The sequence below is a fragment of the Hydra vulgaris genome, chromosome 06 (genome assembly GCF_038396675.1).
Source record: "Hydra vulgaris chromosome 06, alternate assembly HydraT2T_AEP".
NCBI classification, from domain to species: Eukaryota; Metazoa; Cnidaria; class Hydrozoa; order Anthoathecata; family Hydridae; genus Hydra; species Hydra vulgaris.
In genome coordinates this window covers 17,577,501-17,595,343 of record NC_088925.1, presented here as the reverse complement: position 1 = coordinate 17,595,343, position 17,843 = coordinate 17,577,501, and the positions used below count along the sequence as shown (strand labels likewise).

The following is a 17,843-nucleotide window of genomic DNA, read 5'->3' as shown; positions in this document are numbered from 1 at the left end:
TTTAATAAGTTTATAGTACTTTGTGTTGTATCTATCTACACCAACTTCTGAAATTACCTCAGAAATACAAGATATACCTAAGCTGCTTCTTTTTATAATCTTTTTGAATGGTTTGAAGAGTATGATTTTATGCATAACTATAGTTAAAAAATATTTGATGTAACAGTCAACAAATAATATGTGCTATGACACAACCTAATCACATATGAAACAAAAATGCTCAATGCACGGTTAACATATACTTTAATAAAGCAAGTCGGAACCCTCTAAATAACTAAGTGTCCTCAAATATTCGGCAGCTGATTACTTGATGCTTCAGCCAAGTGTCTAGCCAAATATTTGGTATTTGACAAAATTACTAACAGTGACATTTCTAAATGTAACATCCACAGCACTGTCGCTAATAAACCTCTTTGAAAAATTAATGTATTTAAAAATTTTTTGCGTGCAAATAATGTTTAATATTTAAAAAATTTTAATATATTATGTGCACATTATTTGTACATTGTTTTTATTTGTCTTTTCAAACACATGAGATATTCTTAGTTACACAAAATGAATTTGTATTTCCAGATATTTCATAATAATATTTTTCGCGATTAAAAATTTTTTTTTTTCTGGTTTTTGAAAATATGACCTGAATAATCCCTGATCTAGAACCATACTACTTTGCATTTATAACTTTTTTCCTGGTTTCTTTGACATACAAAGTAATGAAATCTAGGGATGTCTTTCCAACTCTGAATTTTAATAAATCAATGAATAATATTTAGAAATTTTATGTAGAGTATTTATACTGAGATTATTGAATAAATTAATTTTCAAAAGAAAAAATTGTCACCTAGCTCCAACAGTACACAAGGTTTACTGTATACGCTAGAAAATAACTTTTCTGACTTTTTCATGTAAATTTCTGGGAGTCAGACAAGAAAATTCAATACTATAATAATGCAGATAAATGTTTTTATTGTTTCTAAACATTTTCAATATTTTCAATGATAAATTTTAATGTACTTTTTTAAAAAAATTAATAAAAAATAAATGAATTTAAGTTAATAAAATCATTTTTTTATATATCATATCACAATCATAAACATTGAAAACCTGACTTAATTTAGTTTTTTAGAACAGCTAATCAATTTAATCAAAAAATCAAAAGTAACAAGGTTTTATTTTTCAATTTTTTAGAATAAAGAAAAGGCACAGAAACATATTTGGTCTAATAGATAGGAGAATATATTAGCAAGAAACGAGTTTTCACAAAGTTTAGTAAGTCAGACGAGAAATAATTTTCTTGTCTGATTTCTTAAAAATTATGAATTATAACTTGCCAAAATATTGTTTAGTTATTTGTACACACATAAGTATATTTGTACACATAAACATTGTACAAAATTAAGTTGTGTGCAGTACAACATTTATCTTGAACTGATAAATAAACATTAATTTTATAGATATTGTTTATTTTATTTTTTTTACATTTTGTTGTTAATGTTGTTACTTTTTAATAGGAATTTCAATTTTATAAGCAGTTAAAACTACTGCATATAGCACAATGCCGTAAGACCATCTAACATCCTGAAGGTTAAATACTGTTAAAACACCCTAAATGTTAAATACTGTTGAATATTAATGAAATACTGTTTAATGGTTTTTGAGTTAATGGATGAAATACTATTGTACTATGTTGGATTACTGCTATGGGGAAAAAGTTCTTTTTTAATAGTCATAATCTCAAATCATCAGCAAACTTTGACACACATTTATTTATGCACTTAGATGTATCTTTATTATAACGATATATATTTTAATAGTTTTACTTAGTTTATTTTATTATTATTTTAGAAATTAACTAAAATTTTGTATAAACTTAGGTTATTTTACAAAACGATCATTCACTGAGAGAAATGTAAGTTTTTTTTCTGTATATATGTTTTTATTACATATATATATAAGTATTAACTTGTGTGTGTGTATATAATTAAAAATTCTATCTAACATATAAATTTATCTAACATAACTTTAACATAAGAGTTTCATGCAAGATTGTGATCATATTACAAGCTCTTTAAAACATAAAAACATTGCAACCGCCAAGTCTACACATTTTAGTGCATACAAACTTAGTGTCTTGTTGATATCATTTGGAGTATATATCTGGTTGCAAAATCACAATCGAAATGGTTGTTTGTCTGAAGTCTTTGAACGTATGATAAAATAGTGTGTACACATAACATAAGTTTTTGTGTTTTGCCTTTTCGTTTGTGTAAAGTTTGTTTTTAATTGAGCTGTTTTGCAAATTATTTTCATTTTTGTTTGCTGTTGTTATTAAGTGTTTCATATTTTTTTGTCTTATTATTTATTATTTTTTATCTTATTTTTTTTAAATTAGTTTAATTTACGCATGCTTTTATTTATTATTGCTGTTAATTTTTTTGTTTGTTTAATTATTTTATTTAGGTGTCACTCCAATGACTAGTTTTTAACTATATGAGTGACATCTAACCTAATTTTGTTAAATTATAAAAACTTGTAATTTTTCAATTTTTGTTTGAATAAATAATAATAATAATAATAATAATAATAATAATAATAATAATAATAATAATATATATATATATTATATATATTTTTGAAGAAATAATATTTCTTCAAAAGAAAAAAAAGACTAAAAAAATCAGTTAAAGTTTTCAAAAGTTTCAATTCATAACCAAAAAAACAACCATTAATCTCCTTACGATGTTTTTAAAACAAATTTTTTTGGTTTGAGTATTAAAAATCACATCTTCAAGCCATTAGGGAGCAATTAGCATTGCATGTGGAACCACCCATCCGACATCACTGACTTGGATTTTGATGAAAATTGGCTCATATGCTGGGCATATGCACAGAAGATAAACATGTAAATTTTTTTGACTTAGGTCAATTATTTCCTGAGATAGTTTAATTTAGGTCAATTATTTCCTTTCAAAGTTTTGATCTTTTCACTTGATCTTGGTTATTTAAAATGTCATAACTTTTTTGCTATTATACTTAGGAAGTTAATTTTGGTGGCAAACAGAAGCTCTTGCACAGACGAACAACTTTGTGTCTATACAAAAAAGTGATAAGTTCAAAAGAAAAAAGTTATTGGTCATTTGACCTTTGACCCTGGTTGATGGCAAAGGTCAAAGGTCATAATTTTTTTTTACACATTGCTTTTTCTTATGTCCCATAAAAAAATCTTTTTGGGATTCCCATAAACAGTGTTGGGATTAATATTAAAGTATAAGTAGGTTTTAAAAATTTAATATTTAATATTTAAAAATTTAATATTGGTCTCACAAATGCGGTATTTTGAGGTCATTTTCTGTAAATGAGGATTGAACCTGCAAAACCAGACAAGTCCACTCTGAAAAAACTATGGGAAAATGAGAAAAATAAAAAATGAAAAATATGCAGATTGATTTCTGCAGAAACAATGATTTTCATTACGCTTTATCTCAAGGTCCTGTCTGATTATGCACATCTGACCTATTTGAAGACGCGTAGAACATACCCACAATGCTTGGGACACTAAATACACGTAAAATGTTAGGAGTGAACTTGTCTGGTTTTGCAGGTTCACTCCTCAAATAGCCTATTTTCTAGATTGTAATTTAATTACTAGTACTATATATACATACTAAGTCAGTATTAAATTATATGAGGCTTAAAGCTATATATATTTATATTAAAATAATCAATTCATTTCCATTGAATTAGTCGTCAAAAGGCAACTTAGGAAGAAATTTTTATCAACTTTCAAATTAAGTTTAAATTAAAAATGGCATTTTAAGTGCAAGTAAAAGAGTTAAAGAAGAAACAAGCCTATTGTTATGATCCTTTCCAACACATGAGAAAAAAAAAATAAAACCTTAAGAGTAGTTACTAGTCGGCAGGTAGCTATATATTCCTCAAAACTTATGGCTGGAGCAAAATTATGTGATACTTGCCAATAGAGGATCACTGGCTTACCCTCTGAAATAGGATTATGTGATGATGAAAATTCTGCAAATTGTAATACAGAGTCAGAATCTCAAGCCATATTCAGATCTCAACATATTTGTAGTGACAAGGGAGATGAAAATTATCAGTGCCAGGAAGAAGAAATTTCAATTTTTAGTAAATCCTTGTCGTTATTGGGAGAGTCACCCTTGGATGAACGCAAGTTACGAACTCTTAAAATTTATATTCCGTAGAAAAATATAAAGCTTAAAAAACTTGTAAAAAGGAAGTTAAACCTTTTATTACCTAATTCAGATGCTATTGCCATTGATACTTCAGAGGATGGTGAATATGAAGCAACTAAAAAAAGCTTCCAACGCATGTGCTGATGACATTGTTAAAGTGCTCCAGGATAATTATAAATCAACACAAAGAGTGAAAAGATCACGATTTAGACAATATTTGTTGCTCAATTAGTTTTCCGATTTTTTGCTTAAAATAAAAGTCGGCGCTAATCTCTCAACACTTTTCAAGTAATTGAAAAGTGTTGAGAGATTTGCATCGACTTGTATTTTAATCAAAAGAAGTTTTAATAACCAAAGGTGTTTTATCAACCCCTAACCCAAAAAAAGAGAAATCACTACCTGTACATGTCAAAGATATGGTAAAAGAGTTTTATTATTCTGACACTGTTAGCTGTGTAATGTCTGGAAAAAAAGATTTTCTATCTGTTATGGAAAATGAGGAAAGAAAACATATTCAGAAAAGATTAGTTTTAAGCAATTAGAAGAAAATTTATCAATTATTTCCAGAAAAGTATCCAAATATCAGAATTGGGTTTTCGATGTTTGCAGAGCTACGTCCAAAAGAATATGTCTTTGGAGGAGCAAGTGTTACTCACTGTATGTGTGTATGTACCATTCATCAAAATGTTAAGCTCATGATAGATCAAATATGGATGATTTACAACTAGAAGATGAACTAGAAACCCCTATTAAGAACTACAAACATACTTTGGCTAAAATCCAATGAAATCCTTTCTTGCCAGCATGTCCTCTAGGCGAGTGTAAAAATTACCCTGGAGTTGCTATGCTAAAGGATTGCTTTAAAATTAAAGGAGTTGAAGAAATTGAGTATAAACAGTGGACTGTAACAGATGGGTTCCAGCTTCAAACCTTTATTCAGTCCACTGATGAATTTATTGAAAGATTTTCAGGGAGCTTGAAAACACCTACTAGACATGATTTTATTGCTCAAGAGCACGCAAAATATTTAGACTGGAAGAAAAACAATTTATCCGATGGAGAATTTCTGGTTATTGGTGATTTTTTAGAAAATTATGCATTTATCATACAAGATGCAGCACAGGGATATCTCTGGACAAATAGTCAAGCAACTTTACATCCTTTTATTTATTATTGTAAATATGAAGAAAATTTATGTCATGGAAGTTATGCGCTGCTTTTAGAATGCAACACTCCTGACACAATTGCAGCTCATCTTTTTCAATGTAAACTAATTATTTTTTTAAAAGTGAAATTTGAAGTATTAAAAATAACATATTTTAGTGATGGCTGTGCAGCACAATACAAAAACTGAAAGAATTTAATAAATCTGTGCTATCACAAGAGGACTTTGGTATTCCAGCCGAATGGCAATTCTTTGCCACAAGTCATGGTAAGGGCCCTTGTGATGGAGTTGGAGGAACTGTTAAATGTGAAGCGGCAAAAGCAAGCTTACAACGTCCATGCCATAACTAAATAATGACCACTTATCAATTATATACGTTTGCTAAAGGAAATATCCATGGAATTTTCTTTGAATACCTCACTGCAAATGATTGGCAAATAGAATCCACAATATTAAAGGAAAGATTTTTGAATGCTAAAACGATTCCTGGTACCCAAAAACTTCATTGTTTTAAACCATTATCCACAAATGAACTTCAAGTACAAGATTATAGTTCCAGTTCTGTGTCTAGAATTGAAAAAATTACATCACAGAATGTTAGCCAGCTCAACTTCAGTTTTATTACTGGTTACATGGTTGTAGAGTGTGATGAACATTGGTGGATAGGTTGTGTGTTGAAGAGCAATCCAGAAAAAAGAGAAGTAACCATGAACTTCCTTCACCCTCATGGTCCAGGTCAATTTTTCTCCTTCAGAGATCCTCCAGATATTTTTACCTCCAGATATTTTTACCTATTTGAATGATCTTTTGCTAGCAGTCGAACCCAAAACTACAACTGGTCGGTCATACTTCATTACTTCTAAGGAGTCTGAAGGAGCAATCAAAGCACTTAACTTTCATCATCATTAACTATTATAGCTTTTTAAATTTATTATTAGCAAATATGTTTTGCAATGGTAATGGTGTAAATTTTATACTGCATTCAGTACTGTACTGCCATGTTGTTAAAACTGCTAAATAAGGCATTTTTGTTACTTTTCAACAATATATATATATAGGCCAAGTATCATCAAATTATAGTATATTTGGAATACGGTAGCTATTATATAACCGAGGGCCTATTTTCAATAAAAAATTATGACCTTTGACTTTTGCCATCGACCAGGGTCAAAGGTCAAATGACCAATAACTTTTTTTCTATTGAACTTATCACTTTTTTGTATAGACACATAGTTGTTTGTCTGCGCAAGAGCTTCTGTTTGCCATCAAAATCAACTTCCTAAGTATAATAGCAAAAAAGTTATGGCATTTTAAGTAACCAAGGTCAAGTGAAAAGGTCATAATTTTGAAAGGTCATATCTCAGGAAATAGTTGACCTAAGTCTAAAAAATTCACATGTTTTTCTTTTGTCCATATGCCCAACATGTGAGACAATTTTCATCAAAATCCGAGTCGGTGATGTTGGATTTGACCAAAAAGTGGTTCTACTTGATGTGGAATGCCCCATGTTTTAAACTATGATTTATGAGGGTGCTTTGAATAACGTTTTTCAAGCTGCTATTAGGCATGTAGAGCTTTGTATTTGAAATAATGACTTGATGTGTTTAAATTGAGTTACGTTTTGTAATTTTGCATAGAAATACATAATTTTATTTTAAAAATTTATTTGGTAATTTTATTTTGTTAATTTTACGAGATTATAGATGTATATTAGCCAAAATAATTAGATTTAAAAAAAATGCTAATTAGATGTAAATATTTATCTTTCTATTTATAGTATGCAAATAATATAATTTTGATTTAATATTTAGGTTAATAATTAAAATAAACCATTTGAATCTTAGCTTCAATTTATATACGCAATAAATTTAATCTAATTTATTTTAATGATATTGTTTGAATGATTAATATAAAGTTTTATTTTAGATTTTTTACTTTGATATGTCTGAGAGATATACCAAGAAAAAAAAGGATTAGACTCAAATGTAAATAGTTCTAAAAAAAAAAAAGAAATAATATGCAATGAAGAAAATAAAGAAAATCTGCCTGTAAATAAACAAATAATCTCTAACAGATGTAATAGCGCCTTAAGTGATTTGTTGCAAAAGCTTAAGCAATCCTTCATCAACAAAATTAAGTTTTAAACTATATGCTCAAGAGATTTTTGAACTTTTTTTATTGCTGAACAAAAATCGATTTTAAGCCTGGAAAGAAAAACTACAGTTTACCTGCATTTATTGCTATAAAGTATTACAACAGCCACTTAGTAAAAGTGGTAATTTTTTTAAGCATTTTAATTCAACACAAGTAACGGCAAAGAAGATTTTATTGCTTGGAAAAAGGCTTATGATGATAAAAGTCTTAATAACGAAGATGGTTCATGCTTAAATGACAATATCATGGATCTAAATAGGTAATATCATCCAATATGGTAACCCAAGAGCAGGGTAACTTGCATCTAAAAAGAGAGCCATAAAATTCATTTACCATGTGAGAAGTTTTTTTGTCTATAATATTATTCCAAAAGTAGTTAAAAAGATAAAAAAAAAATCAGACCACCTTAGAAAAGCCAAAACTCTTACATTAATAGCTGACATCTGAAACAGCCGTCAAACGGCTGATTTCTTTGCCTTATGTTGCCAGGTTACTTTTGCCGATTTCAGTAAAAAACTAATAGTTCTTAGTCTTCAATGAATGAATGGCCCACGTAATGCTGAAAATATTATATTAATTTCAGAACAAATATTAAATCAATATGATTTCGATAAATCTAAAGTTATGTGAGCAATGTAGGTAAAGCTATTCTTAGAGCTTTTCCTTAATTGCTAAATTCTGACATAGAAATTGGTAATTGGATTGAAGATTTTTGGTAAGACTTGTTGGAAAATGATGATAGCAACAAGAATGAACAGGAACTGAAAGGTTCACCTGAAAATTTGATTCTGAAATAGACGAATTGCTTACTGAAGAAATAAATCCAATTCAAAATGATATTAAATTAAGCAAGCTATCTAATGAGATTGACACTGATGTTGATGCTACCAGAAATAATGATGCTGAAAATTATGAAACTGGGGATTGTAGTATTATAGATCAATTAGACTTTGAACTTGGCAACAGAAAAGTCCCTTGATTTGCATGTGTAAACTACAAGTTTAGTATTTCTATACCTAATACTGTGAGGTCAATTGATTGAGCAAATGATTAAGAACTGTTTTGTCATTGCTTTATTCATTTGCTTAACAGACTCATCAGACAATTAAAATTGCTTGAATATTTCAACAAAAAAAAACAAAGATTAAGAAACAAAAATTTAACTAATTAATCATCAAACTTTTTAATGTTGATTTGTTTTTACAAAGCATGTCAAAAAAATTGTTTTGAAACAGTAAAATGTCCAGTTACTCAAGCAGAGATTGAATTCTATTTGTCAATGATGCTCCCAGCATATAAATTTACATTTTTGAATCAGAGAAATTGTGTACATATTCGTGATTTGGTACCAATTTTACATTTGTTAGAAATGCAATATGAAGACGTGGCTAAAAAAGACAGAAAAATTTTTTGTGAATGGTTGAAAAAAATTAAAAAAATTAGTTTGATCATGAGCATAACTCTACTGTTTATGCAGCTGCTGCAGTTTTAAATGTTTCTAAACTTTACCTCTGGTATCAAAGACCGATAGCTAAAGCCACATTCAATTTAGACCTAAGCTCACTAGTAAACTTAGCGATTGAATTTAATAAAAAATGTGAAAAAAATGATCTGACTGCAAATGCTAAAAATAGTTTCACTCAAAAAAATGTGTCTGGCGATGAAACCTTTGATCAGTTTTATCAAAGCACAGAATTGGATCAGGTAGAATACAACAAGACAGAACCAGCATTGAGCACTTAGCTGACAAATAAAGAGATAACTTTACAAATATTTTAAGAAACCATGCTTTCACTAACTAAACTCAGTACAATGCATTTTGATAAAAGAAAAGAATTGCCGTATATTTATAATTTATGTCTTATGTTTTACAAAATACCGACATCCTCCATCCTTATATCGACATCCTTACATGTTGAACGCTTTTTTAGCATATGCTGTGTAGTTAATTGAAAAAGAGCTGGTAGCATGACAGATAAAACATTAATAAATCATGCTTTTTTAAAAATTAACTTAGCCATACTCAATAAACTGGCTGAATAAAAATATTTTTTTTATTTGTTTGTAGATAATTTTCTTGATCATTGTTTTGTTTATGAGTTGCAATTATTACAATTAAAAACTATAGTTAATTTTTCTTTCATTTTATTCTTTTTGTTTTTCTGTTTGAAATTCAATTAAAAAAAAAATTTCTTCAAAGCCAAAATTTTATGCTCAAAAAAATTGTGCATTTTTAGGCTCAAAAATAATACATATGATGAGTTGCATATTGAGAATGATATTGCATATTGCATATTCTACTCAACAAAATTGCGTATTATACTATATTGTATTTTGAGTATTCTACTCAACAAAATTGGGTATGATAAGTTGCTTACTGAGTATTATACTCAAAAAATATGTATGTTGAGCATTCAGCAATGCCAACCTAACTGCTGACCTCAAAGTGTTGGAGATTGGCAAAATATTACTGACCTCATTTCTATGTTTTATGGTAAGACCATAAAACATAGAAATGAGGTCGGTATCAAAAAATTGTATCAAATTTGTTTTGCCGATCTGCTGCCAATCTCTAAAAGGTTGAGGTCGGCAAATTATTGCCGACCTCATTTTTCCTAATTTTTGAGGTTTGTATATATATGTGTGTGTGTGTGTGTGTGTGTATATATATATATATATATATATATATATATATATATATATATATATATATATATATATATATATATCATATATATATATATATGTATATATATATATATATATATATATATGTATATATATATATATATATATATATATATATATATATATATATATATATATATATATATATATATATATACACACACACACACAGTATGCAAAAAAAATAATCGTACACTTAAAAAAAAATCATAATTTTTAAGATTGGATCAGAAAAATGAGTTTTCTGTTAAATTATTTGGAATTTTTTTTTTGATATTTTACTAAGTAACGTTTTAAGAATTTATTTCTGCATTGGTGAACTAACTGTCTTTCAAACCTATTAAATTTTGCGCAATTGATCTAATGATGCATAAAATTGACTGCAAAAAAAATAATTGTACACTAATAAAATAGGTCGTTATTTTAAAGTAAATCAGGCGAACTGAACAATCAAACTAGTAAGTAAAGTTGAAAGTAGTAATTTTTTAAATACACTTTTGTCCTAGAAATAAAATAAAATATATTTAAATAGTATTTCAGCAAAATGGCGTCAAAAAAAAACATTTGTCTTTCCATCAACAGAGCCTTGTTGTCGATTTGAAAAATCAAGGAAAATCCTACTGCCAGATACAAAAAGAAATAGGAATTCCTTTTACGACAGTGTCCTCAATTATTAAGAAGCATGATCTGATTGGAACCGTTACTAGTGAGGCTGGTAGAGGACTAAAACCCAAAACCACTAGTGCAATTGATCGCAATATCATCATTAATGTGAAAAAAAAAAGATTTGTTTCAGCAGTTAAATTAGCTTTAAAAGTTCAAGAAGATCACAACATCACAGTGACTCCTCAAACAATCCGAAATCGTATTAGAGAACATGTATACAGAGGTAGAGTAGTTCGAAAAAAACCTTTTTTAACTGCAAAACAAATGAAATGTCGATTGGAATTTGCAAAGACGTACGAAAAAATGCCGATATCATATTGGAAAAATATTTTGTGGTCAGATGAGTCAAAATACAACCTTGTTTCATTGACTGGAGTCCAGAAGGTGTGGCGAAAACAAGGAGAAGCTTATAAATTGAGTTGTTTGTGAGAGGGTGTAAAGCATGGAGGAGGAAATGTGATGGTTTGGGGTAGTATGAGTTGGAAAGGAGTGGGGAAATTGACATTATTGATGATTAAATGGATGCTTCAATGTATTGTGAAATTCTCAAAGCCAACTTGCGACCATCTGCTAAAAAATTGAGAATGGGAAACGATTTCATACTCCAGCAGGATAACAATCCAAAGCATACGCTAAGAAAACAAAGATATACTTTGACACAAATAGCATCAATGTTTTGGAATGGCTATCTCAAAGTCCGGACTTAAATCCAATAGAAAATTTGTGGTATATTTTGGACAGAATAATTGGCGATCGTGCATTAACACGCAAAGAGGACTTGAAAGTAGCTATATTGAGCGCATGGGGTAATATAACAACAGAAGTGACGCAAAATTTGGTCAACTCAATGCCAAATCGTCTAGCTAAGGTCATCAAGTCTAAAGGAGGCCCCACTCAATACTAATCTCTACGAAGTTTGATGAATTTGACATTATTTTTGAACTCTACGATTATTTTTTTTGCATTCAATTTTATGCATCATTAAATCCATTGTGTAAAATTCAATAGGTTTGAAAGACAATTTGTTCACTAATGCAGAAATAAATTCTTAAAACATTACTTATCAAGATATCAAAAAAAAAACCCCAAATATTTGAACGGAAAACTCAGTTTTTGATGCAATTTTGAAAATTATGATTTTTTTTTAAGTGTACGATTATTTTTTTTGCATACTGTACATATATATATATATATATATATATATATATATATATATATATATATATATATATATATATATATATATATATATATATATATATATATATATATATATATATATATATATGTGTGTATATATAAGGGTGTGACAGTTGCCCCAACCTTTTTGTATGATGCTGTTCATAATTTTGGTATTGTATTTAGGCATAAAAATGACACATACAAAGTTTTTTTTGAAGATTCCATCCACAATTGAATCAACAGCGGCAAATTAAAAATATGAAATTTAGCCCAAAAATCTTTTTTTTCCCTCGTGGGGCTCAGAAAAAAAAAGCTAGTTTCTTTTATTAAATTTCTTTTACTAAATATATAAAGTACAAGACAATAAGAAAAAAGTATAATAGTGCTAAACAAAATTATTTATTATCCAGGACTAGAAACCATGATTTCTCTTTTTGTGTACAAAATTTGGTTGGTTTGGAATCTGTTGTCTATAAGATTCTACTACTTGGAAAACATCTTTAGTGCTTCTCATCCTCAGTTACATCTAGATATATATATATATATATATATATATATATATATATATATATATATATATATATATATATATATATATATATATATATATATATATATATATATATATATATATATATATATATATATATATATATATATATATATATATATAGATATTATATATACATTTATACAAAATAATATACAAATAGTCAATGGCAGTGCAACATTGAACAAAACTGAAGCAACTATATTTAAATTTCTCATATATAGTATAAAAGTAGAATATAATAGGTATAACAAAACTGGATTTTCAATTAAAAAATTACTTCATTAAGTTTTCTTTTGATCAAAATTTTTAAAACTATTTGCTTCCTTAAAGAAAAAATTGGTTGGCTATTAAAATAATCATTTTTTTAAGCGATAATTTTATTAGAAAATTTTCTAGGATCATTATTTGCTCTTTAGTAAATGTTCCTTATCTTTTGGTTGTCAGCATCAGGCATATAGATAGGTCTTGGCAGACCTTCACACCACACTCTGCTGCCTCATTAACCACCTGAAGTTTGTCGACAACCAGTTTCATGTTTTAATAGTCTTCTCTATTAATCCAATCATGCACTGGAATATGGAGGAATTTATAGGGCATACCAAAAATGCTAAAAAATCTGAAATAATCCAGTCCAATAAGATCAACTAGAAAAGTATCATATTTTATTGTAGGAGGAAGATTGAGCTTGCCATATCCCCCAATGTTCAAAAAGTCCAACTCTCTTTGTGACAGAAGTTTTTTAAGATAAGAATGGATCATATCATAGATAAGAACAGAGCTAATTGAATTAACTCCTCGGATAAGTACTAAGTGTTCTGATATGTGAGCATTTTCAACTAGAGTTGAGTCATGCTTAGCAAAGTTTGCTGACTAAAATCAAGTCATTTATTGGTGTGCTAGCTGGTACAGGACAAACAAGCCACCACTGCACATAAACTAAAACTGTGAACACAACAAATCGTTCCAATTTTCTTATTTAGTTGCTAGTAACAATTTCAACTTTAAGGAAATATTTTTTGATCTGTCCAAACAGAAGCACAATCTTCAAATTTTAAAACAGTTTACTCATCCACCTTGCTTTGTGAAGGGCACCAGGAAAGAGCATCTCAAAGTTCTTTGGTTCAGATCTCTTAGTTATTATGAGCAGACAAAGCTGAATCAGCTCTTTGTAGTCACCTTGTGTAAATAATTGTGTAAAAGATTCACAAAAAAATTTATCCATTTTTTGCTTGCTTTCTTCTTCTATAGACATCATTTGAGAGTAATAATATTTTGCTCGTTCATCTAATGACAGTTAAGGGAAATGTTACTTGAATCTAGAAAAGTAATATAGTAAATAAATGATGATTGTTGTAAGTTAAAACTATTAGTTGGAAGTTCACTACATTCCAACTGTAAAAAGTAGCTCTTTACTATTTTTTGTATAATATATTGATTGTAGGTAAAACAAAAGGTATAGCCTATTGAACTCAGCCTATTGAATGCCAACGTTTGCTTAAAGAAACGCGATGTTAGTTTTTTTTAACAAATGTCAACACGTCCATTTGCCCTGGGTACAATGACAGTTCTATACCGGTGGGCTGTCCTTGCATTAAGACATAGTTTGTAAGGGTCAGAACATGCTTTTCATAAATTTGATATCAACATCAATGGCATCTTGTTCAACTTTAGTTACCACCTTTTTCTTAGCAACCATATCCTTTACAACTGAGTTCTTATAAATATTTATTGTCAAATTCAATTCTGATTTAAATTTTAATTATCCTAGGTTCATCTTCTCGTCTTCTATAATCTTTCAGTTTCATCAAAGTAATGAATTCCTTTTCATAGTAATCTTTGATTACCCTATAAATATTGTTTCTACCTACTAGAGTTGAGATATTTGCCTTCTGATAGTGTAAGAGCACATTATCTATAACTTCAGATAAAGTTTAATCCTAGTGCAAATCTTTTAGATTTGATAAAAGACATAACAAGAAGTGCATCTGTGTTGGCAATTCAGAACCTTTAATTTTCTTATTGTCATCCCTAGGAATGGTGCCAAGTAACAATGTCATATATTTGTTGTGTTTTTTTATCCATGGTTAAATACTACAAAATACAGTAACAATATTAATATATTATACATTTCTAAAAAAATATCAATATATATATATGTCTGAAAAGAGTTGTTACAGTTCATAATCATCTATAAATTGTAATAAACTAATATGAAGTAAACATCTAATGTTAATGACATTAATATATAAAAGTAGGTAAAAATGATAATAATAATAACAACAGCATTAATACCTATTATTACTATACAAAATTAAATACATTTTTTTTCTTTTTTTAATTAAAGTATTTTTACAATAAAAAAACATTGGTTTTAAAAAATTTTTGAATAAAAAATATTTTTAAGGGTCCCTCAAGACCCTTGAACATATAATGAGTTCTTAATATTATCAAAAAAAAAATATTTTAAAGTGTATCATGTTATGTCAAATGAAGCAAAATCATGAAAATTTCGAAAGTGATAATTATAATAAAAAAACTTATTACAAAAAAATTGGTAAAAGTGCATTTTTTTTTTAATTAATAAAATTTTTCAAACTAGCGTTTTTTATCATATAAAACACATTAAAGGGGATGGCAGCATATGTATATATATATATACACACATACACACACGCACACATATATATCTATATATATACATATATATGTGTGTGTGTATATATATGTGTGTGTGTATATATTTTATATATATATATATATATATATATATATATATATATATATATATATATATATATATATATATATATATATATATATATATATATTATATATATATATTAGATATGTGCCGGGTACCCAGTGACCTGGTAATTTGGCAGTTTTACCGGGTACGTGGAATTGGCCATTTTATTGATGTACCCGGCACCGGGTATCTTAAAAAATATTTTTAACAGACAACCTTTAAGTATACATATACATCTATGAATAGTAACTATGAATAGTAAAAATAATAAAACAAATTTTGTTTTACTTTAAATTTTATAGAAATATTATTAACTAGATAAAAAATAGTGCTTCAACCAATAAATTTCTTGAAAAGTTCAGTAGTTGATAATTCCTATGGACTAAATCTAGATGTGTCTCACTTAAATTACATTTTCGAATATATTTTTGCTATATTATATTGCAAAGCATTGATAGCAGATAATGTTGCAAAAAGGAAACTGATTTATACAGACATAAAAACCATAAAGTAAAACAAAATTATATGAGAATATGAAAGAAATAGACAGAAAAAGAAAGAAAAAAAAACAAGTAATTGCTTTTTTTTATTGCTTAGAACGCAAGAGAAAGATACATAAGATATATAAGAATAAAAGTTGAATACTTTGCATAGGTTAACCTTAAATAAGGTTTTTGCTAAATGATTGTTTACAATAAATAAATGTTTAAACCAATGGCTTTTTAACCAAATTTTTTTTCTCATGAAGTTTGGGAATTCGAATCAAAAATCAATGGTTTTTGCAGGGTTGACGACACAATTTTCAAAGTAGGGGGCACATTACCTCATTTCGAAAAAAAATTTCTAAACTTCTTATAAAAATTGTTAATTTCTTTAAAAAAATGAAAGTAGATTTACACAAAAAAAGAAGAGGGAGGGACGTGCCTACTCAGAAACAAGAGGGGCTGCGCTCCTTATTGTTTCCGAGGCGAGCAATCTACCACTGCGCTGCAGCTGCAAAAAACAAAGAAATGTTGCATAGTTTTATGGGGTTTAAATTATTTTTTAGCTGTTTTTTCAAAATCTAAATTCTGTTCAAATGAAGTTTATGATCAATTATTGCCAGAAAATTTATTTAATCGTCTACTTTTTAATTATTTTGAACGCTGATAATGTTTTTCATTTGTCACAAACAAAAAATCATGAAAGAAATTTAAATGAAAAACAGCAAAAAAGTGTTGTCTAAATTTTTTTTATTCTTACTTTTTTTAAAGGACTATGTGCCAGGTACCCAGTATCGGGCCTGGTCTTTACCACCGGGTACCCGGCATATACTGGTTCCAGCACACTTCTGATATATATATACACACACACATATATATATATACACTTTGTGTAACATATATATATATATATATATATATATATATATATATATATATATATATATATATATATATAATATATATATATATATATATATTATATATAAAACTCTTCAGACAAATTAATTTGAACAAAGCATAATTTCCTTTTTTTGTGTGCAACAAGGACAAATTCTTTATTTTTCCAAATTATAGAGCATTGGTTCATCAAAGTCAAGTAAAAATGCATCTACCTGCTAAAATTGGTATGCTAACACATAGTTTTGTTTGCATATTTTGTATCTTTTTTTAATTGACTTATAAACTGTTTAGAAGTACTAACTAAAACATAAAAATATTGCTTCACAACATTAACTATTTTGTATTAACATTTTTATTATTAAAATTAATGAAATATGAATTAAAGAGATTGTACTGTATTACTTTTTCTTCTTGACAGAACTTTTTAAATTTTTAATCACATTTTAACCAAGTTCAGTAATTTTTAGGTGATTACACAGACTTTTATTCTTCTCGAGACCATGCAACAAATGTAGGAATCATGTTTAGAGGAAAAGATAATGCCCTTATGCCAAATTGGTATAACTTTTTGTACATGTTATTTTATTATTCTGAAATTGTTCGAAAATTGTTAACGATTAAAATATTTATCAATAATTCCAAATAATGTGAAAATTCTAACTTTGTGAAAGTCTTTAATCCATTCTTTTTAGGCTACACTTGCCAGTTGGTTACCATGGAAGAGCTTCCTCAGTTGTTGTATCTGGTACTCCAATTAGAAGACCCTGTGGTCAATCAAGCACTGATGAAAGTAGGCTGTTTAATCTTCTTTTTCTTTTTTTAATGTTTTCTTATGACTTATTGTTACTATTTTTATTATTTTTTGCTAAGTTATTTACTGATTTAATTACAGTAAAAAAGAAATTTATTACCATTTCTTAGAATTATTTTAAGCTAGAATAATCTTTTAGTCTAGAGGTAGGGTGAGAGTGAAAGCCTCCATTCCTTACCAAGTTTGTTTGTATCATTAATTACTATTGCATTAATCACTTTAAAACAATACTTCTGACAATAATGACAATAATTTGTTAACAGAATTTAATTTTAAATCATG

At 27.8% G+C, this 17,843-nt stretch overlaps 1 protein-coding gene across 1 annotated transcript in view; it reads left to right on the top strand.

Moving 5' to 3' along the window:
• LOC100212015 (fumarylacetoacetase) overlaps window positions 1-17,843 on the top strand; it is a 61,001-nt gene that overhangs the window by 21,310 nt on the left and 21,848 nt on the right. The window contains exons 4-7 of the mRNA XM_065799410.1: window positions 1,875-1,909; window positions 16,925-16,974; window positions 17,218-17,308; window positions 17,443-17,540. Of these exons, the coding sequence (XP_065655482.1) occupies window positions 1,875-1,909; window positions 16,925-16,974; window positions 17,218-17,308; window positions 17,443-17,540 (274 nt within the window). The remainder of the gene's footprint in view (window positions 1-1,874; window positions 1,910-16,924; window positions 16,975-17,217; window positions 17,309-17,442; window positions 17,541-17,843) is intronic.